Here is a 22,074-nt window from a genome sequence, read left to right as displayed (position 1 = left end):
TAGGTAACATGTCAAGTGCACCCCACTTCATACATAGCACTAAATTATTTGCTGATAAAACATCAGCTATCTTAGCAGTCATTCTGAGACTTCATGAATAACAAATGAAGTGCTGAAAAACTGGAAAATGGAAAAAAACATAATCATTAAAAAAACAAACCCCAAAATTACACCCTGCACTTCAACTCTACAAAAATATTTTGACAAATAGTCAAAATTACTAGATTAAAGGTATCCAACATGTACCTGCCAGGAACAAGTTACACCGAATAAATCCAGTCTCATTTTCTTCTACAAAAAGGCATCGGTACTGTGAGAACAGTAGTAGCCCTTGTCACATACCCTGCTTTTCATATCTGCTAGCAATGCTTTTCTTTTGCTAGCAATGCTTACCATGCTCTTTGTCATGACCTGTAGTTATCAATATAGCACACTTTCAAAGAAAGGGGGTTTACACAGAGGCTGCAGGTTAATGACACTGAAGTAATGGAAGCAATACTTGCATTCCACCTCCTGTTTCAGTGCAGACAGGAAGGCCACAAAGTCTCAGCAGCCTGTGGAGGTCTACAAGTCTCAGAAAATGCAAGGCTATCACTCTTCCTTTAACTGCTGCATGCAATCATGAGGAGTTAATCAACCCCAAGCTGGCTCGTCATAGCTCTGAGACACTCATGGAAGCGTCCTCCTTCCCTGAAGGTTCCTCCATCACCGCACTTTGAAACATACTTTCAGTGACATCCTTAACCACCAGTTTTCTTCTTTTCCCAAGCACAGAGTGAACTGTACTGGTTCCAGAAAAAAAAGCCATTTTTCATCCTGGAGTTGGCCTATAGTATGGCACCTTGCTGGCTTCAAAAGCCATCACAAGACACAGGTGGTTTATGTGCTGTGTGATGTAACTATCCATCACCGCCCTCTGCTTCTGCCCCTGCCAGAGCAACAGATGCAACTGTTCATTCACGCCTGCAAGAATTAGTGACGAACTGGACTCAGCCACAGAAAGCACTGTATTTCAGATGACCTGCTACTAGTTAAGTGTTTTAAGAACAACCAATCTGCTAGTTCATGTAATTAAAAATGGATCATCTATATCCCTTCCTCCAGGCAATTCCTGGGCGATTCTTGTGATTGACTGATGAATCTAGTCTTCCCACTCCAAAACTTCGGCATTTCTCCACATTGCATGTTTCTACAGTGCACTGTTGGACAGGGCGCCCGTGATCCTACCAGTAAAATTTACCTCATATGAATGCTCAGAACTCGTTGGCTCACTAATTGCTGTTGCAAAACCAACATCCTAGTTTACATCCTCTGCCACTTTAACCACTCCGGATGGCACTACCTGTCAGAGGGATTTGCTTTTGTTTACTTGAGCTCCCCTGGGAACCGAGTTTAGACTAACTTGCAGAAGTGGTATTTGTTTTTAAGTTAAGTTACCTTAAATTGGGTTTAACTTAACTAAATTAACTAATTTCATTTAGCTAACTAAATTAAGGCTGTGGTTCCACAGTCACTTTAAGCTGACATGGGTGTGAGTTACCACCAAAACAAGCAGTTCCACCAGCTTCCCTCCCCAGCAAGCCACGTTCCTACCACCTTGCTTGTGCCAACACAAGGAATCATGCAATGAGCCAAGACAGAAAACTGATAAATATGGAGGTTCACCTAACCAAAAAATGAAAGATAAGCTTTCTACCAGATCACCTGCCAGACTTAGCTCACCCATGAACACAACTGCCACCAGAAAGGCACTGGCAGTAAGAAAGGAGTGGGCAGTGCTCATCCTGATGGCAGCAGATACCACTGTGCTGACCAAGGGCAAATGAAGAACCACATCATGGTAATTATATCCAAAGTAGTAACAAAGCAGCAAAACACCACCTCAATGGCAAGTCTGCAGCACCCAACTGGAACAGAGCTTCCAGCCCTCCCTGCCTGCACCGGAATGCCTCACTTGGGGAGGGATCATGCAAGTACATGTTTTACATACCCAGGCTGCAAGCCCGCAGCCTGAGCAGATCCTGCTACAGCATCCTCTAAAAATGCAGAGCACACAACAAATAAAAAATGGCCAACTCTTAATTATGTGAAATGCACACACTTAAAGAGTGACTAGAGGTCATCCCACACAACTTAATGAAGATTATTTGACCTATATTTGAACAATATGACTGCGTTACTTACAATAAAACATTTGTTTAGTATCATTACCCTTTATATACACACATAGGTAAAATATATTTATATGCACAGAAAGTATTTTTTGCTCCATTCTTATTGTTTTTGTTAGGGACACTAATTTTCTTACATCCACTTAGCTGTAATTCCAGCATAGGTACAAGTGCACTAACTTATTCTCTTTGCTGCATATTAATAACCTACAATACATCACCATGTTACTGAAACTACGAACTTTCTTGGAAAATAATTAAGCATACTGGAATAGTTAGAGAAGTTCAAGGCTTTTGTTTTATATTCAGTTCAAAGTCACCTGAGATGGTGTTGCCTAGGTCAACTAAGACCTGGAACCATGCTTATTCATGAACTCCATGCCTCACAAAGAAACTCACTTTTCTCTGCTTGGAACCACTGGTCTAAATAAAAAAAAAATTATAGTGGTAAAGTTTAATATTAAAATCCTTGGCTACCAGACAAAGAGCAAAACATAATTTGCTAGAAATAACCACCAGTAAGTATGGATTACAGTACGTGGCCTCTTGGCATCTATCAGTTTACATAACTTCCCTGGCCAAAGTAAGTATTGTTGCTCTTTGTGCTTTTAGCATTAAAACAGATTTCTAAGCAGTTTATGTAGGATAAAGCTGCCTTGTATCACACCTACTCCAACCAGAATATGTGGGAAAAATTATCTTGGAGCAGTATCTGATGTTTATCTTCAGCTCAAATACCTTCTGTAATTCTGTCCAGAAAGACTGAGAGTCTCAACAAGACAAAGAACATTTTGGCATAATATATTTAACACTTTTAGACATGTTTATTAACAATATTTACAGTGTTTCTGGCAACATGCAACAAAGAAAAGAATAAAATACATTCCTCATTCAGCAGCTTCATTTCAGTTATTTCAGCCTGCCTTACTTGCAGGTTTGTTTCTTCTACTAAGGGGAAAAGTACTTAATCAATTTTCTTTACCTCATTTCTCACCTTACCAGTATGATCCCTAGTGTATCACAGAGGATCTTGAGCATGTTATTTCCAGAAATGTATTATTTTGTAAGTGCATGGAAAAAATGGGAGAGTTCACCATGTTGGTGAGAAATGATGGCAAGGATCCTCAATATACAGCTGGGTTTGGGCTTAAGAATCTTTGCCTAACTTCAATTTCAGTTATGTCTATAAGCAGAAGACACACTAACAGAAAATGCTTTCTCTGCTCAAATCCACATGCAGATCAACAGCCTCTTGTTGAGGTAGCTGGAAAAAAGTGCCTGAGGAACAGATTATCAACATGCTCTGCCTGGCAAGATGAAGTTCAGTAAGATCGATACTGTTCACACAAACCCCAAAACTAATAATTGAGGACAACATTCCTGTTCAAGGTGCTTTAGCACACCCTTGTCAATAGCCTTTCCAATACGACTAAGAACCAAAAACATAAATGAGTGATGAGCCAACTCTTCTCTGCAGAGACCAAGGACTGAGTCTGTGCTTTACCGTAAGGACTAACGAGCCCCTGCAATGATTGAATCTAAGGTTTTGCTACAAAGATAACTCCTGGGAGAAGTCCAAGTCACAAAATAACCCCCTAGAACCACATGCTGCAAAGGACAAACATGGTTTGGGTACCAAGGAACACCTGAACTATAAATGTGTGTCACTTGCCGACAGAACTTCAACTAAAAAAGTGTTAAAATTGATCCAGAGACCACTATAACCAAGTACAACTTTAGATTAATTAATTAGATCTTTTAAGATATAGGAAGCTACTCTCACGCAACAGAATACTTCCTTTTATCTATAAAATACGCTTAGAGTTCCCTACAGAAAGGGAAGTCTCTACAGGTTTAGCAAAACGCAGAGGAATAATAACTGTTACCCATAGCACCGAATAAATCCGTGATATAATGAATAGCTTGAACTCCACTGTTACCACAGTTGAAACTGAACGTTCAAGAACTGTATTACGAACAGTCAAATGAAGGCTGATCTCATTACAAAAACCCTTCTGTTCTACTGATCTCCATTTATCTAGGGCTTTTGAGTTAAAAGGCATTCCAGACTCATTCAGTGAGCAAGACAACCCCTCTTCCACTCCCTGCATTAGTATAAGCAACTAGGAGGCAGCCAGGCTAGTTCAGTTATTCCTTCTTAGAAATACGAGGGGAAAAAAGAAAAAAAAAAAAAGAATGGCTTTATCAGCAATACAGGATGACCAACAGACAGAATAAGGCTTGCCAGCTACTGTACACAGACATACAGTATCATCACTGAGCCCATAAACAAATACAGCAGGAAAAACCTCACATTTACCTTCAACATTAAATTCTTCCACAACTTGAGAAGACATACTGGAATTTACATATATAAATCCCCCTTGGATTTTTGAGTCTTCCCACTTTCTGAATATTGTAGCAACTTTGTCCTCAAGATTGTCTGAAGATTACTCAATTTAAATAAAGGCGGAGGGGGGGAAGGAACAAAACCAAAATTTGTTAACTTACGTTGAATGTGAATGAACTGCTTTGGTTGCTTAAATTCTCCTTTATACAAACGATTGTAATAGTTGACATTGCTCTCCGCTTCAGGGACTGGGATAACCATGCTCTCTTTCTTTTCTCTGAAAACTTGTTGTGCTGAGATAGCCCGTTGCAAATGATGTTCCTGCAAGAGGAAAAATTAAGAGTTAATTTATTTAGGTATCAGCATATAGACGTGCATACAGAGATAGTCATCCTTTTCTCTCACTGTTTTCCTGGTGTTCTACAGGAGACCCAGATAAAAGAGTTGAGGCTTTACTATATTTTAGAGGACAGCAGGATGCTTGCTTCTATGTTGGTGACAGGAGATGTCTTCTCCATCACTTAGTATACCGTGGGGTTCCTAACCAATAGGAATCTTAGAGCTCCAGCGAATGTAAGGCAAGCCTACAAACATATGAAGAGAGCCCTTTGTTCAGACAATAGCACACCTTCTACCAGACTGGGAAAAAGTCAAACATTCAAACTACAGAAAATAACCTTAGTAGAAAATTAGGCCTGATATAAGCCAAATTCATCAAAACCTGTCATTGAGAAAATCTACACAAGATCATTTAACAGATGCATAGCAAGTCCTTTAAAGTATTATAAGCAACAGATTCAAATCAAAAGAATAGCTAATTTCATCATTCCTGTCTACCCAGCAATTCTGACTGGCTTGCTTTCTTTAGAAGTTGAGCTAGTTAAGAGCAACAGAAAGAGTAGTCCTCACAGAATAACACTTGAAAAGCATGGACTCCCTAAACAGGTATCACTTCATTTTATTCTTACAGGACAGGAGACAATTGCTACAGAATCATTTAAAGTAAAACACAGATCACAAGTGTATTAATTTACAAAGATTTTTTCACACATAATTTTATTAGTTAACCCAGTGAAACTCATCTACTGCTGCAAGTTAGCACTAACCTGTGGCTTTTCTCTCACAGATTTTTCATCAATACTCGTGTTAAACTTTGGCAGAGAAAACCAGTACAAATGCAGTATTCTGCTTCACGCTACCATCTACGTATCATTTCAGTGCAGCCTGCAGAACACTTGATATGAATTGACTGGCAAGAAGAGGAGCCTGTCTGGCAGACTGTCAGATGACCTTTGCCTACTCCAGAGGCTTCAGGTTATCCTCTAGCCATTCCCACACACCTCACTGCTACAAAGAGTATTTGTTCTGAATGAGGGGTGGGGGGGAGAGAACAAAAACAAAAACCAAAAAAACTTTGCTAGCCTGTCTCCTTCCTTTGGTTTTCTGGGGTACCCCTCCCCACAATTAACACCAGTGACTATCCTGCCTCACAAGAGGCCAGGCATCAACACCACAAACAGGAGAACCAGCCAGCATTTCAATAACTCGATTGCAATGCAGTCTGGCATACACGGTGGTCTTTTGCACTGAGATTCTGTGCTACACACTTGGTAAATTCTCTCAAGAATAGGCTTTCTTCCTCTTTAATTCTACAGAACATTATTTAAAAAAAGGGTAATGAATGAAAGCAAATCTTTAAAAATATGTAAATTATATTTAAGAAATTATTCCCTCTTAAATATTAAGATCTTGCAGAAACGCAAATAACACAATTTCTGCAAAATTAGAATATAACAAATCAGTGACTGGAAGAGCAGCTTTGGGAATCTCCTGTAGCAGATGAAGCAACATTAAATCAAACTATCAGGCTCCCAAGTGAATGCTATTAGAATTAAGACAAGCATGCAATCAGATATCTGGTGTGATCTGCTTGAGTTACTACATACTGGGTAAATCTGTCACTCCACCATTAAAATGTGTCTTGGAGAGCTTCACAGTGCCAAGTAGGTAATTCAACTAAAATAAAATTTGTTTCATTACTGTGTTGCTTTCAACTGATGTCCCTAGAGTTGTCTCCTAACAGTTAACACCACAGTACACAGAAGTTCCACAGAAACGCTGTTAGGAAGGACTTGTGGAGGTTATTTGTTCAACTCCAACTTGAAGACGATTATCTCCAACACAAGGTAGGTCAGACATGACTTTTTCAAGTCCTGAAAACCTCTGGTTTCCACAGCCCCTCTAAGTAACCTGTTTCAGTGACGTACTAACCCTCTTTTTCTAGAAGTAACAAGAGCAGTTCCCTCACCTTCTCCTCAGAGTAGCTACAGTCTAAGCTTTTACCCACTCTGGCAGCCCACTGACAGATTATCTTCCGGTTTCTCAACATCTTTGAGAAATTTGGGGAAAGCAGAGTAACATGAAAGAGCACTCCAAGAGCAGCCTCACCCCTGACAAGCAGAGGAGCATCACAACTTCCCTGTCTGGTTGCCACATTCGTCCTAGCATAGCCCCAGTCTACAGCATGCGTTAGACACACAGTATGCGCACACTGCTGGCCCATCACCTGGTCCTTTCTTTCCATCCGTGCTGCTCATCAGCCAGGCAGTTCCCTGCCCGTATCGATGCACAGCATTATTCTTCTGCCCCAGGTACAGAAGCTGTGCACTTCTAACTCAACTTCGTTGCAGCTGGGCCGGTCCTGGAGTTTCTCAGCATCCACAAAGATGGACGCTCCACCGTTGGAAAGCCAACCACTCCTCCTAATGTAGGATCATTGACAAATGTGCTGAGGATGCATTCCTTACACAGCCCACCAACTGAAGCTGACCAACTTATAGCTCCCCACCGCAGCCCCAAAATAAAACAAACCCAGACATTCTTCTAAAATGGGATTAAATAACTTGTAGAGAAGCCACTCTAGTCCACAGTGGCCTAAGTGATGAATGGGTAAATAAGGTTTAACTTTCAGAAAAAGTGAAGAAGGACATGCAGCAACCAAAATTCAAAACATCTTTTGGCTTCACAGCCCATTACACAGTGCAGATGAATAATTCAGATTCTCAGTTTTTGTAACACTGCTAGTAAGCATACAAAGAGTTCCCAAGGAAAATCTGACAATAGGTGTTAGTACTCACTTTACTATAAAAAGCCTTCAAGCATAACACAGCTTTCAAACAGAAAAGTCTTAACGCTATTATTGTCACTCATCAAACAGTAGAGCTCCAACAGAGATAGATAAGCTATGTAATTTTTAAAATGGTGGGGGGAAGATGTTCTTTCTGCTGAACGTGAAGTTAAGGAAAATATAAATTTTAACTCCCGGAACAGTTCTGTTTAAACAAACTTTTAAGACTTTTATATGAAAGTTGGTCTAATTAAATGGCTTTATTAAACCTGAAAAAGCATTTTTAAAGATAGATTTAGTAACTGGTATACCAATACACTTTTTGTCTATTTTTCACCTTTTCTTATGGTTTTGAAAGACGTACACCATATTTTAACTTGTACTTCATTCTGAAGTAGGGGAGATAAGATCTCATACCGAATGACTGAACATTAGAGGAAACAGTGATGATGGCAAACAGAACATGCTGCCATGGGAATAAAAAGGACTACCTGTCAAAGAGTTATTACCCACTAATTCCTTAAAAAGCACATCCAAACCTTTCTCACTAGTATGACTAAAAAATTTCAAACAAATACAGTTTAGATCGGACTATTTCTTCAATTAACAGCATAACAGAATTAGAAATATCTAAATGTTTAGTAAATGTAATAATGCTGCTTTAGCATATTTACGCATTAAAAAAATTATTCTCCAAGTGAAAGGTTCATCTCTCTTGACAGACCTCAGCCATGTAGGTACATTCACTGTACAAAAACCATACTGACTACAGTTTACAGCAAATTGCTCAAGTCACTGGCTTTATATAATCCACTATGTCTTCTTGGTGTAGGCAGCCTGTCCTGCCAGCATGAATCCACTCATTCTGTGCGGAGCAGCACAGAAGAGTACACTGCACCTAGCAGTCTCACACCACCACCTTTGAAGATCCAATCCAAATGACTTGACAGCCATTCACAACAAGGTTGACAGAGAGAATAAGTATCAGCTTTAGTCCAGAACAAGACTTGAAATAATGCCTCTGAACCCACACTGAGACACTGCAAACCTTGCTTTAATTTTTCCTCAGAGGGGAAAACCAAAAAATCCTACAACACTGGTACCTAAAAATACTTAGCTTTGGTTGCACACGTTCAGAACCAGGCTCAAAGCCCAAATCAGAGCAAGGTACCTTCACTGCTATGTCCTTTCACCCCTGAAATACCACAGGTTTCACGTGCTCTATCAGGGAGTTTCTTCACTATGAAAAAACAGTTCAAAAATAGTAATAAGTCAACAGGTAATATTCTCCTAAAGACTTAGTTAAACTTTAAGGGAAACAGTGATTGATACTGAACATTATTTTTACCCATTAGAAACATATTTGCCAATATACTCCCTTTCATCCTGTTGCTGCAAAACAGAGCACTTGGATCCTACAGACCAGTTTGGTTTTTTCTTATCCTTTAAGTTACCTGTTGCCACCCCCCAGAGTAATCTCTCTGAAACAGAGTTCATCATACCTTAAATAAGCGTGCTATTTTTTTGGATGAACATGGTTGGAGATGCCTGTGATTGAATACCGTCTTCACACTGAAAAGCTGATCTGTCTTAATTATGAAACTGCAATGAGCAGTCCCATATTGGGTACAGACACCCTAGGAGACGAACCTTTAGGACTAAACATATCTGTTCCCTTCTTCATTCCTTAAAACTATAGCATACAAGCGATGCTACAACTCTGTAAAAGGTTATTTCACCACTTTTATTCACTTACTAATATTTACATTTACCCTGTGAGGTAGAAAGTAATGAAACATATTACAGTTTACGGTGACACTATTTCAGAAAAGAATTTCCTCTTTGCCAGTCCTTTCACAACAGAGCTTCAGGTGACACAATTTACATTAGATATTTGCAACATTGTAGACTTGAACGAAAGAAGTATCTTGACAAATATAGCGAGACTTAAGGGAAACAAAACATAACATACCACAGCTTAACTGTTAAAATCCACCCTGTTAACAAGATAGATGGCTTTAACCCCACAGCACTCCACTGTAAGTACGATGGAAGAGAGAAGTGAATTTAACAGCTTTACCTACTCAAATTAAGCTATTTCTAGGACAACTTAGGGTCAGCCTTCCAATCCACCTGCAATCCAGAACAGAATTAAAGCAAAGAAAACAAGGAAAACTTACTAAAGCCTAGAGAACCTATTTGCTTAAATTTATATTCAAATTAGGAAATACAAATTAATTTACATTTTTATATTTAATATGGAGATTCAGAAACAAAAAGTATAGCATTTTAATCTGAAATGTGCAGACTCATCTTGCAAAGTCTCAACCACAGCTAGCAACACCTGTTGCCAACACTTACAGAAAAAAGTGTCACGAAGCTCAAAAGCTACTTTGATCAAAAGCCTCTCCCCTTCTAAGCCACAGCCCTATCTACTCCCTCTTTGCACACACACAGAGTGGTTTTTATAAAAGATTTCCAAGATAAAAGTGTAAACTCAAGTACCATCTTCTGCTTTCTTCTGCGGTTAACCCTTTCAATCTCTAACTGCCAGAAAAAAAAACCATGGCCAATAAATATTTATCCTCCTTAGTGCAGAAAGAGCTTGATATTTTCTACCAAGAAGGATTCATTTGTCTCCACAACACCAAAAGGATGAACCTCTCCTTGAGCTGTTAGTAGCTTACTGGCAAAGCTTCCCCCCCCCCCCCTTTTTTTTTTTAAAGAGATGCCTGAACATGTCAACTTAGTATAAACAAAATTATGACTAATTACCTGAAGTATGATTGACTTCTTGCCTTAACATTATCATAACTGAAAGCAGATATATGCAGCTGAAAGGCTTAAGAGGGGAAACAAAAAAAAAAGGGGCGGGGGGACATACCTACAGACTTGTTTTCCTTTCTTTCCCATCCCTCTGCCCTGGGATGGAAAACAGTTAACTGAAATAAGGAGTCACACATAGAGCAGGAAACCTGTCTGTGCACCACAGCAATTTTCAGCCTTGAGACAGCAATGAGTATCTTAGGAGAAACTCATTGCTTCATTTCCAATTTATTTTGAAAAGCAAATATTTTAGTGAATTAGCAAAGCTGATCTTATATTTTTTCTACTGATCCAATGGAGAACTAATCTATTCAGTAATCGGAACTGTTTCCTCATGCTACATGGTGCCCTTAAAAAGGTTGTATTAGTTATGAAGTAATGCAGGGACCTGGGCAAACAACAAAAATTCACATATTGAGTTCAAACCAACGCACCCAAAGCAAAGCTGCTTTATAGGACTGAAACTCCTCTCGGTTTCCCTAAGGGGTTTCTGACACTCAGTGGAAGGAAGCTCAAGAAAACCCACAAGAAGCAGAAGAAGGTATGGTGTAAGGCCCTCCTTACAAGTGGAAAGGGTTCATGGAACCACTTCTCAGTTTCACTTTTGACCATATCATGTTTTTCCAATTATATCCTCCACCCTTTTTTTTTTTTTTTAAATAATCACAAGAACCACTCGCCATATGCTTGCTTTCCATACTGCCTAATTATGTCTACAGGCCAAAAACACCCATACGAATGGTAGCCTGCTGTTACAGATAACTCACTGAAGGAGGCAGTGGCCTAGCGTATCAAATTGTACTACCCCATCCTAAAAATTCACGGAAGTCCCTGGAATGGATAAGATTTTATTATTTAGCTACTCTAAAGTCATTCTGTTCTTTCAGAAGTGAGTGAACTAATATGTCAACAGAAAAAAAGTAACACTTTTCTGTCACTTTCTTACCTTTTCCAGTTCTTTAACAATTGTAATTTCACAAAGCTATGCTAGTGCTATCTAAAAACCAAAGACAAACCATTCTGTGAATACTTTACATACAAATCATCTGATTATAGACAAATCACCTGAATGTTATCTCAAAAATGCTGATGTAGGCTGAAACAATAGAACAGAAGGGCCACCAGCAACACCTAACTGAGCCCAACATCCTTGGATGACACTTCATGTCTAGATAGATAGGTCGACATAGGAGCTGTGTATCTAAATGAAGAAAAAAACAGTCTAGACCAAAAAAATGCCCCCCAAAAATTACTTCATTTCCTCTCTGGCAGTCTGACTAAAGCCAATTTAAGCACTACAAAGCAACTACAGGCAAGCTAGGAAAAAAAGAGTGGAAATTAGCCCATGAGACACTGATGGAGGTACAGGGGAAGTGAGATGACCAGAGGATATCGCAATCATTTTTGTGTTTCTTTAGTTAACTTTGCAGCATAAAAAAACAAAACAAGCTCTAAATAAGTTTAATGCAGAAAAAGCAAGCAATAAGATTTCAATCATCCTATGTAATAATGGACATGAAACACCTGTGAGACATCCCAAATATTACCCTAAGTGGGACAGTAGTAATGTATGAGAACATGAGCAATCTCTCATTCCTATAATGATTGTTCACTATTTATAAGTATATAATTGACACAAAACTGTCACTGTTTATGAAATGTCAAAAAAACCCAACCAAACTAGAGCACTATATTTTAAAGCCACATTTAATTATACAAATTTCTAGTCTGCCAAAATGTGAATGTACATGAATTATTAAAAGTAGAATTATTGTTATAACAATTAAATTGAATTATTAAAAATTCCTTTTGGAAAGGCTGAATATGGTACTTTATGAGAAATGTGTGTTTCCTGAAAAGCAGGACCTTTCTTCCCCAAGATGCCTTTGCATGAGCTTAAGAGAAAATTGTTCCAAATACTGTAACATCTAGTCAAAACACATAGAAAGTAGTCTTCATCTAGCTCCTTGTGATACATTTGTATCATTCACCACACACCAAATGCAACCTTACACCGAAAAGATTGTTAACTAATTGCATCTGAGGAATTGCTTTTTATTATCTTTACAGTCCGCTTCAATTAGCATAACTTGATTGTCCCAAATCAGACAAGCTAGGATGGAAAAGTATACACCTACATACATACTCTCGCTTTATTTTTCATGTCATTAACACCACAATGTATTTTAAAAGGCTGATACTCCACAACAACTAGTTTTTCCCTTTATTAAATTACTTTATTATACACAGAATCTGAACTCAGTTTGATTTCTGGCTCCACACATCAAAACCTTCATGTGACCACAAGTCACAAAACGGTGTTCCTTGCAGAAGAGGAGAGGAAGAGTCACCAGGAGGGAAATTCTCCAACAGAAGCTGGTAACGGCTCCCCATGGGATCTGTCTCCCTCCTGGGAGGCCACAAGGACCTGCAAAAGGCAGCACAGTAGCGGCTGCTGCCTCGCTTCATCGCACAATTAGAGATTTGTATTACCCAACAACTTCGTAACAACACACGCTGCTTCTGGTCCCGGTACAGAAACCTCAACTTGAAGCTACTCAGGAGCCTCATGTGGCTAAGATGTCTGAGGCTACTTGCTCTATGGTATTTGTTAGCAAAGAAACTGTGTTACCTTAATATTAAGGATCTGGTCTTTCAAAACCTCAGTTCTCCCTCATGCCACACAAGTTAAGTGGGGTCTTGTCTTGCTGGTGCCTATCAGAAGCTTAAAGGCTGGTCAATGATCAAGAGGTGTGAACATGTATGACTCCTTAAACAAAAGATGTGCATTAAAAATAAATTTCTATGGTCAAAGCAGAATTTACTGCCTTGGCATGGAAGTTCAGTTACCAAGAGTTTGGGCAGCAATGCAATTTCCTGAAAAGTTTCAGGTATAACTTTTACATTCAAGAACAAGTTGCTTACAGTACCTCTCCCCCTCTCACTGCGCCACGCATCTAGCCTTCTGACTTGTAACATTTTCTTTCCAGGAATAGGATCCAAAATTCTTATTATGAATTTTTATTTAACTGAGGTACACACACCAATACCGGAGAATTTGTATTTTACAGAGTTTTTAAAACAAATGTTCTCACCAAAGTGACAAGACCTGGAGTGCTGAAGACCTGATGAACCAAACAGAAATCAATCATATTATAATAACACAAGAGATACCAGATATTGGTTCTAAAGTTAGGACAACTTAGAAAAAGGTTAAAAAAATTAATTAAAACACAAGTACACATATAGTAATTGGTAGGAATTAAAATAACTAAAAATTAACTACAAAATTCCATTTTAACACAAACACCTTTAACTCAAGAAACATATATATTACTATTTTTTAACTTTCTTTAATAACAGCGTCTCTCTTACTTATCTAGTCATTGGATACCACTGCAAGACATCCAGTATTTTGTTTGTATCTAAGTTTAGCACAGGGGAATCAGACATTACCAGGATGCTTAAGTAGAAATATTTTTTGTTATGCAACTCAAACTGGTCAAACACACAAAAAGTATGAGTTGCAGCCACAAAACCAGCAGAAAGCTAAGAAAACCAAATTATAAATTAAAATGTAAACAGAAAACAACTACAGAAAAGGGGGGAGGAAGCATTTCTAAATATGCTGGCTAAGAATCGATAAGTACGTTAAATACTTTGTGTGTCACGGTAGACCTGATGAGATAGTAGTTTACTGATGCGGAGAACTGACAGAAAAGTGACATCTAATGAACTGGAGAACAGTCTCACAAGGCAAGCTGGGTAAGCCCTAACTTCTTGCGATCGAAGATGACATAAACATGAGAAAATACCTTACAGAGAAAAATTCTACCGAGGTAGACATATTGGTGAGGTGTTGAGCACACCAAACTTCAGAGACCAGAGAAATAAATATTAGACAAAAGCAACCCAGTTCTGTCCTCACACATTTACTAGTGGGAAATGGCATTTTTCTTTGTCAAGTAACTTATCTGAGAGGATACAACTCTGGTATCAGCTCACCTACTCTTTCCACTCTGAAGTGTGCACTTAAAATAATAACAGACCAAAGGCATATTTCTACCTAATAAAGTCCAAAATTCTTACTCCAGGCATTTCCTTTTTGGCTTATTTCTGAAGACATGAGGTTTTTTTTAAAAAAAAACAATGAGAATCAGGTGTGGTCATCTCTCCTTTTACCTTAAAGGATTAGGCATTTTACTCATGTAAATGTATTAATCACAATTAGAATTGCATCAAAGTAAATTAGGAAAAATAAGAACTCAGATTTTTTTCTGCAAAATTCTGCTCCCTTATATTTAGAGCACTTCTGTCATGAACAGGTACAGTATTTTAAGCCAACATCTCCAGTCACACTGTAGGGTAACTATTAGATATTAACAAGTAGGAATTTGCAAAACAGATTAAAACCAAAAATTCAAAATAGTATATCCTAAAAACACTTCATTTCTTTGACTTAGAACTAGTCAACATTAAATGCAAAATTATGACAGTCTATACTGATATTACTTTTAGTTTCATAAAATTATTTTCTCTACTTCTTGCTCCTTTTCATACACAGTAATTCAGTTCTGGTTCAGTTCTTCTCTACTTGTTATAGACATTTCAGTTCTACAATTAATCTTCACCACCAATGGCTTTTGAGACACCAAAGGTTTAACCGTAACTTTGTTTACGTAAATATTAAATGTGTTACTCATCTTTTTAAAAGTTGAACAGTTAGAATGATGAATATGCCAAGGCATATAACCATTCAAGTAAGTATAAACAAGGCAGAGTTTATTAGCTTTGTTGGCAAAATAAATTACAAGTAACCTTCTGGATGTCTAACACCAATCAAAATGATCTTTCTTATGAAAAAAATTAAAACCAAGCTCAATATAAGCAGATTTAATGTCTGTTGATCTAAATTATTCAAACAGAACATCTCAACTGATCTCAATCAACACAGAAATTGTACAAAGCTGACTACTGCTCAATTTTGCCAAGCAGGAGCAACATGAAATCTGGCACCAAGTAATTCAAAGCACAGGTGAAGCTGCCCGAGGTATTTCTTTCCAAGGTTTTCTTAAATTGAAAGAAAAGGAAAAATTGCTACCTACATTTGAGACGTTCCAGAGCTCAGCAACAGAGCAGAGGCAGATTTCAAAATGTTCTCTTAAGCTTTCCTCATGGAATTACACCTCATCCTGAGGAAACCTACCTATAAGGGAAAGTTCCTGCATAATGAATTGAGGTGTGACTCTCAACGTCCATGCAGATACCATTGTTCTCTACTATGGACTCAGGCACCCAAACCAGTTAGGGCAGATTTCACTGATAGGGCAGATTTCACTGGTGTTAATTGACCTTATGCATAGGACTCTAGCCTGCAGCAAAAAGGCAACTTTTATCTCAATTAAGAGTGTGGTTTTAAGATATGGCTGAACCCATCTAACCTCAGGATGAGACCAAAAGCATGCTAGTCTCACGCTTCTCCATTCCCAAGCCTTCTATCCCCACGTGCTCCTACCACTTCTCCTGAAAGTACAGGATGCTCAACTTCTCCAGGGTGGGCTTTCAGCTCCCATTATCGGGTCAGATGGGCCTCAGTACTCGGAAAAGCAGAACACCCCTACCTGCTGAAGGCCAGTTACTCTGGCTCAGCTGTATCTTAAAAGCACACTCCAAGATAAATTACTTGACATTTGTCACAGGCTAAGCCTATACTCACAAGCAGTTGTTACAGGTTAGCTGATAGGTGTTAATGTGATAAGCCCTAATAAACTGACCCCGAGTTTGAGACTAAAGAGCCAATCTTTGTATTGTTTAACTTCAGCCACATAAATACAGCCAGAACAAATCAAAACAAAAGCTACTCAGTTTAGCAGCTCACCAGTTAACTACGCTCAGCTACTCTAACATTTAGATGACGTCCACATTCAACAACAGCTTATTTTCATCCCCACTGCAGTATTCCGCTAACACAGTCCAACCTGCTTAGTGTTAAGTCTGATATACACTTATCAAATGGGACATTAAAAAGTACCAGTGGTGGACTGAAAGGAAGTTTGTTAGCCACAAAAATATTTTGCAGATAAAAGCACAGGAAGGGTAGAGGATCACAGCTGAAAACTGAAATAATGGCTGGGAAATGGAGCTGAAATGTGCACTTGTGAGGAACATCACTGCATGATGCAATGGGTCTCAAAGGGAGGGAGAAAAATACAGGACCTGAAGGCAGGGAAAGAAGTCTTATAAACAGAACTGAAGTTTAAAATTCCATGAATAAAGATTACAGCACAGCATTATGCTACCTACTACCAAACATACTTCAGTAATCCCAGCAGTCTCCAAACATACCCAAAATAAATAAATAAATACAGGTGCTGAACTCAAACTGAGAAATAAACTTCCAGTGGGAAATTACATTTCCCCAACACATAAGCCAGTTGATTCTAATCAAACAAACCCCATTTCTTTCCTAAGGCAAGTCTGCTGTCTCCATTTCACTTAGTTTTTGCATGGAAGTACAGTCTTTCAAATTTCCTACTTAAACTTCCATAAAGTGTTTCTGAGGGACTTCTGTTTTACAGAATATTTGCATGGTTTGAACTAAAGTTATCCTCTGTTGACCTTCTATTTTACACACTGGTGTCCCGACTTCTCCTTTGTTCTACAAAGCCCCTCATTTGTAAGCAACTTTCAGGGTTCAACCACAGGTTATGAATGCACATCCAACATACAAATCTCAAGTTAGAATAGGTTCTATCCACACAGGGAGTCATTTATGCACATTTATGTTTCGAAACCTAAACGTGAGTGCATCAGACAGCACCAGGTAGGTACTTCTAATCAACAGCTTAAATAAGTCCTCACACATTTGATAGCTCCCACCTTGGAGATATTCAACAGCTATCTGGACATGGTTGTGGGCAACAGGCTCCAGGTGGCCCTGCTTGAGCAGGGTGGTTGGCCAAGATGACCTCCAGGGTCCCTTCCAACCTCATGCTTTCTGTGACAGTCTGTAATACTTAATTGCATTTATTTAAGCACCTTTCTACAAGTCATGGACATCAACAGCACAACTATCTACAGAACTTCATCTCTCTCTAAAAGAAAATACCATCAGCATCATAAAATGTAAGCTAATTGTTTCAAGGCACCTATTGGTTAACAATTGTAATTTAGTATAATTATTGCTAAGCTAGGATTAAAAGAAAAAAAAAATCTATTCATGCTATGAAAGCAACTACCTGTAACATTTCCATATACAAAATCAGCTGTAAAAGACTTATGTTTCCCAATAAAGATGTGATAGTGTGTCTGGAGTGGAGCAGGGAGACTCGAGCACTGAACTCCAAACTCTGATTTCATTGCAGAAAGCAAGCCGGTAGCACAGGGGCACTCAACACAACTCCAGCGTGTATAAGGTGTATCAAAACAAGACTACTAGCCTTTACGTTGACAATTAGCTGTAATATGTGAACAACTGCATGAATCTCCACAATAAATGACACTATGCTTTTTTTTTTTGTACATTGCATTAATCGATAATCTGTAAAATGTGTACCATTTCAACAACAGATAAAAGGGGCAAAAGCAGAGCACCCCCGAAGTCCCCAACCAATACCAATGTGTTTACGCTCACGCATTGTCCTGGTTTCAGCTGGGATAGAGTTAATTTTCTTTCTAGTAGATGGTATAGCATTATGTTTTAGATTCAGTATGAGAAGAATGTTGATAACACACTGATGTTTTCAGTTGCTGCTGAGCAGCGTTTAGACTAAGTCAAGGATTTTTCAGCTTCTGATGCCCAGCCAGCAAGAAGGCTGGAGGGGCACAAGAAGCTGGGAGGAGACACAGCCAGGGCAGCTGACCCAAACCTGCCAAAGGAATATTCCATACCATGGGACATTATGCCCAGTATATAAACTGGGGGGAGCTGGCCAGGGGGTGCAGACCACTGCTCAGATTCTAACTGGGCATCAGTCAGCGAGTGGTAAGCAACTGCATTGCGCATCACTTGCTTTGTATATTCCAGTTCTTTTATTATTGTCATTTTATTATTGTTATTATTCTCATTATTATTTTCTTGCTTTCTGTTCTATCGAGCTGTTCTTATCTCAACCCAAGAGTTTTACTTCATTCTTCCCCCAATTCTCTCCCCCATCCCACTGGGTGGGGGGGAAGTGAGTGAGCAGCTACATGGTGCTTAGTTGCTGGCTGGGGTTAAACCACGAGACACATACAGGATGAAGCCCCTCCAAGAAAAGATTAAGAAATGACTACTATTTTATCTTATAAACAGAAATCACAAAAAAACCCCACCACCAAACATTTAGGCATAAGAACATGTGCAAGAAAATGTGAATGTAGGACTGGGTCATAACAAACTTTTAGAAAAAAAGAAAATAAGAATTGCCATAAAATTACTGATGTCTCTGTGTGTACACATGTATTTCGAAGTCCTCCTGATTGAACTCTTCCAGTTCACTGTATCAGCAAAAATATTCATTACGTTACACTGTATCAGCAAAAATATCCACACAAAAAACTATGACTTGTGCAAAGTTAATGCTTCCTGCTTCAAAAGAAGAATGGATCTGCTGCTTTAGAACCATCACTAGCTCCAGGATGCCTTGAAAACCAGATGCTGAACACTTCAAGTTTCCAGTGTTATAACAGAAACTGAATGAACTAAAGGATGGATAGAGTACAAACAGAAAAGAAAGCAAGAAAAAATTTCTTCAAGTCAACTACTTCCAGCCTGTCAAAATATTCAAAATTGACCATTATATTTAACGATCAGTGAAAGATCATCCCAAGGTGATTACTCAAGGACTGAGAATGAAAGTCACTTCTCATTCGTACTCTGTCAGCATTTTAATAACGTTAAACCATATCCTTAACTTGCTATTCATGCACTTTTTCCTCTATAACCTTAGCCTTGTCATGTGATGTCAAACTTGGCTGTAAGTGAATGTATGTTCAAACAAGAATTTTGAGATGAACATTCAGACAGCTTTGACCAGGCAATCTAGGTATCATCAATTACCACCATGCTTTTAGCTTCCTAACAACTCAAATTTATTTTCAAAAGCCTTCAGCCTGAATTTGCCTCATTATTAACCACGATTCTTCCCCCACAATGTGCAACTCAGCAATCTCCAGTAATATGTATTCAAATAAAAAAAACACATAGTTATGCGAGAAGAAACAAAACCAGGGCTTATCTATTCTGCAACTTTTCCCCCTTCTAGCCAAAACAATTCATTAACATTATGAAATACAACTCTTACTCATCAGAAAAAAACAATACAAAATGTTCCTGCTCAGTTTCTGAAGCTCACAAAAGGAGATCTTCCTGCTTTTGCTTAATAGTAATCTCTCTCTCACATGAGCGTAAAAACAAAAAACAAACCCACACAATTTTCCTCCTCAGGTTTAATTTAGGGTAAATTATAAGCACTTGCTAACAAACATGCTACAGACCAGAAGCCTAATTCTTTCACAGCTGTAATCTCCAAGTAAGAGAAATGAGCTGCTGACTTGTAAAATGCTGCAAGTGGATATAAATCTCTAAGATACTTAAATAGAAATAGTTCCAGAATATTCACCAAGATCAAAGCAAAAGAAAAGTCAAAGATGCTTGTTTGACAAACTGGACAGTATACTTTCTTGTAGTGGTGTGACCGGCGGCGTGTATTGGTGCCCGGTCTGGGACTACAGTGACTGTATGACATTTTAATACACAGTCCAAATAACTTTAGTAGTAGTAGTAGAAATGAGTGATAATCATTAAGGTGTGTTGACCCACCCCCGCCAGACTTTAAGCCTTTCTATGTTCCCAACAATAGTACTAGTTTAAAACAAAAAACAAACAAACAAAAAACAAAACAAAAAACCAACACAAAACCAACCACAAAACAAACACATTAAAAGCATATGTACCAAAAGCTGCAATTTTGTATATACAAAATATCAATCGTGACCAAAGCAAATCATACACCTGTACTAGCAAGAGTAGGTTATAAAGAACAGGTCAGACAGACATGTCAATCTTAACCATTTTACATCTTGCAAATCTGTAAATACGTTGTTATTTTCAGTGAGAGTCAGCCCTGGAAGATGGTATCTGACCCCATGATACACTGTACTACAAGACCTTTCTGATTTCACCAAGGCTTCACACAGGGTGGCACAGCAAGGGAAGCAGCATACCGGGGCCAGCGTAACATGAGCTTGTGTCTTTGTACAGCAAATGTAAATCCTCAGCTACCCTGATGGTTCAAACACCTTTCACAAGATGCACCCCTGGGCAAAAGTTCGGGCTAAAAAAAAGGCCTTGAGACACTCAAGTAACTGAGATGTTAGAAACGACTATGTGGATCTCTTCCTCCCCCCAAAAGTCCCTTCAAAATACATCAAATCGGTCATAGCAATATTTGCTATGAATAAAAGCTGTTTAAATATTTAACTACTGTCATCCACAACAGCCTTTCCTAGAAGGGCTTTACACACCACTAGCACAAAAAATTTACACTAAAGAATTATTTGTGCAACACTGGAAAAAGGGCTGCCCCATGAAAGAAAGTGTCACTCCACAGCAATTATCTGAACAATCTATTAATAGTACAGTTTATAATCTTGTCTGGCTGATGTATCTAGCACTATGCTTATATATTGCTTCAATGACCATTTCATTTCAAGACTATTACATAATACATCAAATATAGCCACAATTCAGCACAAAGAAAATAAAATTCATTCTTACAGAAAAGCAACATTTTAGTACAACACTAAAGCAGTTTTACCGAAGTCTAATCTTCACAATCATTTAAACAGTTCACAAGCAGCTTGCTTGCTTGAACTCTTATAGCAATTTTCCATTAACAAGTTTATTTAAAACATAATTTATCAAAATAACACAATCATTTATAAAAAAAAAGGAAAGCCATATTTTAAAAACATTAAATGCAAACACAGAGCTGCAAGATAGACTTTAAAGACTGAGAAAAAGACTGAGAAAACCAAATTACTCTCCAAGATTGCTTCGTTAGTACCACACTGTTGTTCCTTTTAAATACACAGGCAGATTCTAGCAGAAATTTACTCTTTGGGAAGCACTGGAAGTTTTGATCATGGTGTATTACCCACTGTAAAAACAATGGGGGAAACAGCAAAAAAACCAAACCAAACCAAACAAACCAAAACACAACGGTAAGACAGAGGAATCCTTTTAATATCAACAGTCAAGTGAGAAAAACCAATCAGAAAGGCATGGAGCCTCCTTTGACAGCTGTAACCTCTGAAAAGCCAATCCACACGCATAGGGGTTTGGCTGAGGCGGAGACACGGATTCATTGAAGAAATTCTTGAGGGTGCATTTACTATCGGCTCTACATACAAGTACAGACACATTAGGCGACAGCCTGTATCTAAGCCTTATACAACTCTAAGGAGCACAAGAGTCGATGTCAAACGACACCAGAACCGTGAGCAAGGACTTTCAAAGTGGTGCTGTCCTACTGCTTGTCAAAAACCCCAGAAACTTACCTTTACTTAAGCGGACAAAAGCCACCTTCCCCCCCCCCCCCCCCCCAATAAGAAAAAAA

At 38.5% G+C, this 22,074-nt stretch overlaps 1 protein-coding gene across 1 annotated transcript in view; it reads right to left on the bottom strand.

The window, feature by feature from the left end:
* EPC2 (enhancer of polycomb homolog 2 (Drosophila)) overlaps window positions 1-22,074 on the bottom strand; it is a 50,691-nt gene that overhangs the window by 27,414 nt on the left and 1,203 nt on the right. Inside the window, exon 2 of the mRNA XM_010575200.1 lies at window positions 4,683-4,842. Coding sequence (XP_010573502.1) covers window positions 4,683-4,842 — 160 coding nt within the window. The remainder of the gene's footprint in view (window positions 1-4,682; window positions 4,843-22,074) is intronic.

The sequence above is a fragment of the Haliaeetus leucocephalus genome, unplaced genomic scaffold, assembly GCF_000737465.1.
Source record: "Haliaeetus leucocephalus isolate CR32 unplaced genomic scaffold, Haliaeetus_leucocephalus-4.0 Scaffold451, whole genome shotgun sequence".
In the NCBI taxonomy this organism is placed as follows: Eukaryota; Metazoa; Chordata; class Aves; order Accipitriformes; family Accipitridae; genus Haliaeetus; species Haliaeetus leucocephalus.
The sequence above is the reverse complement of the archived record's forward strand: the minus strand, read 5'-3'. Positions and strand labels throughout refer to the sequence as shown.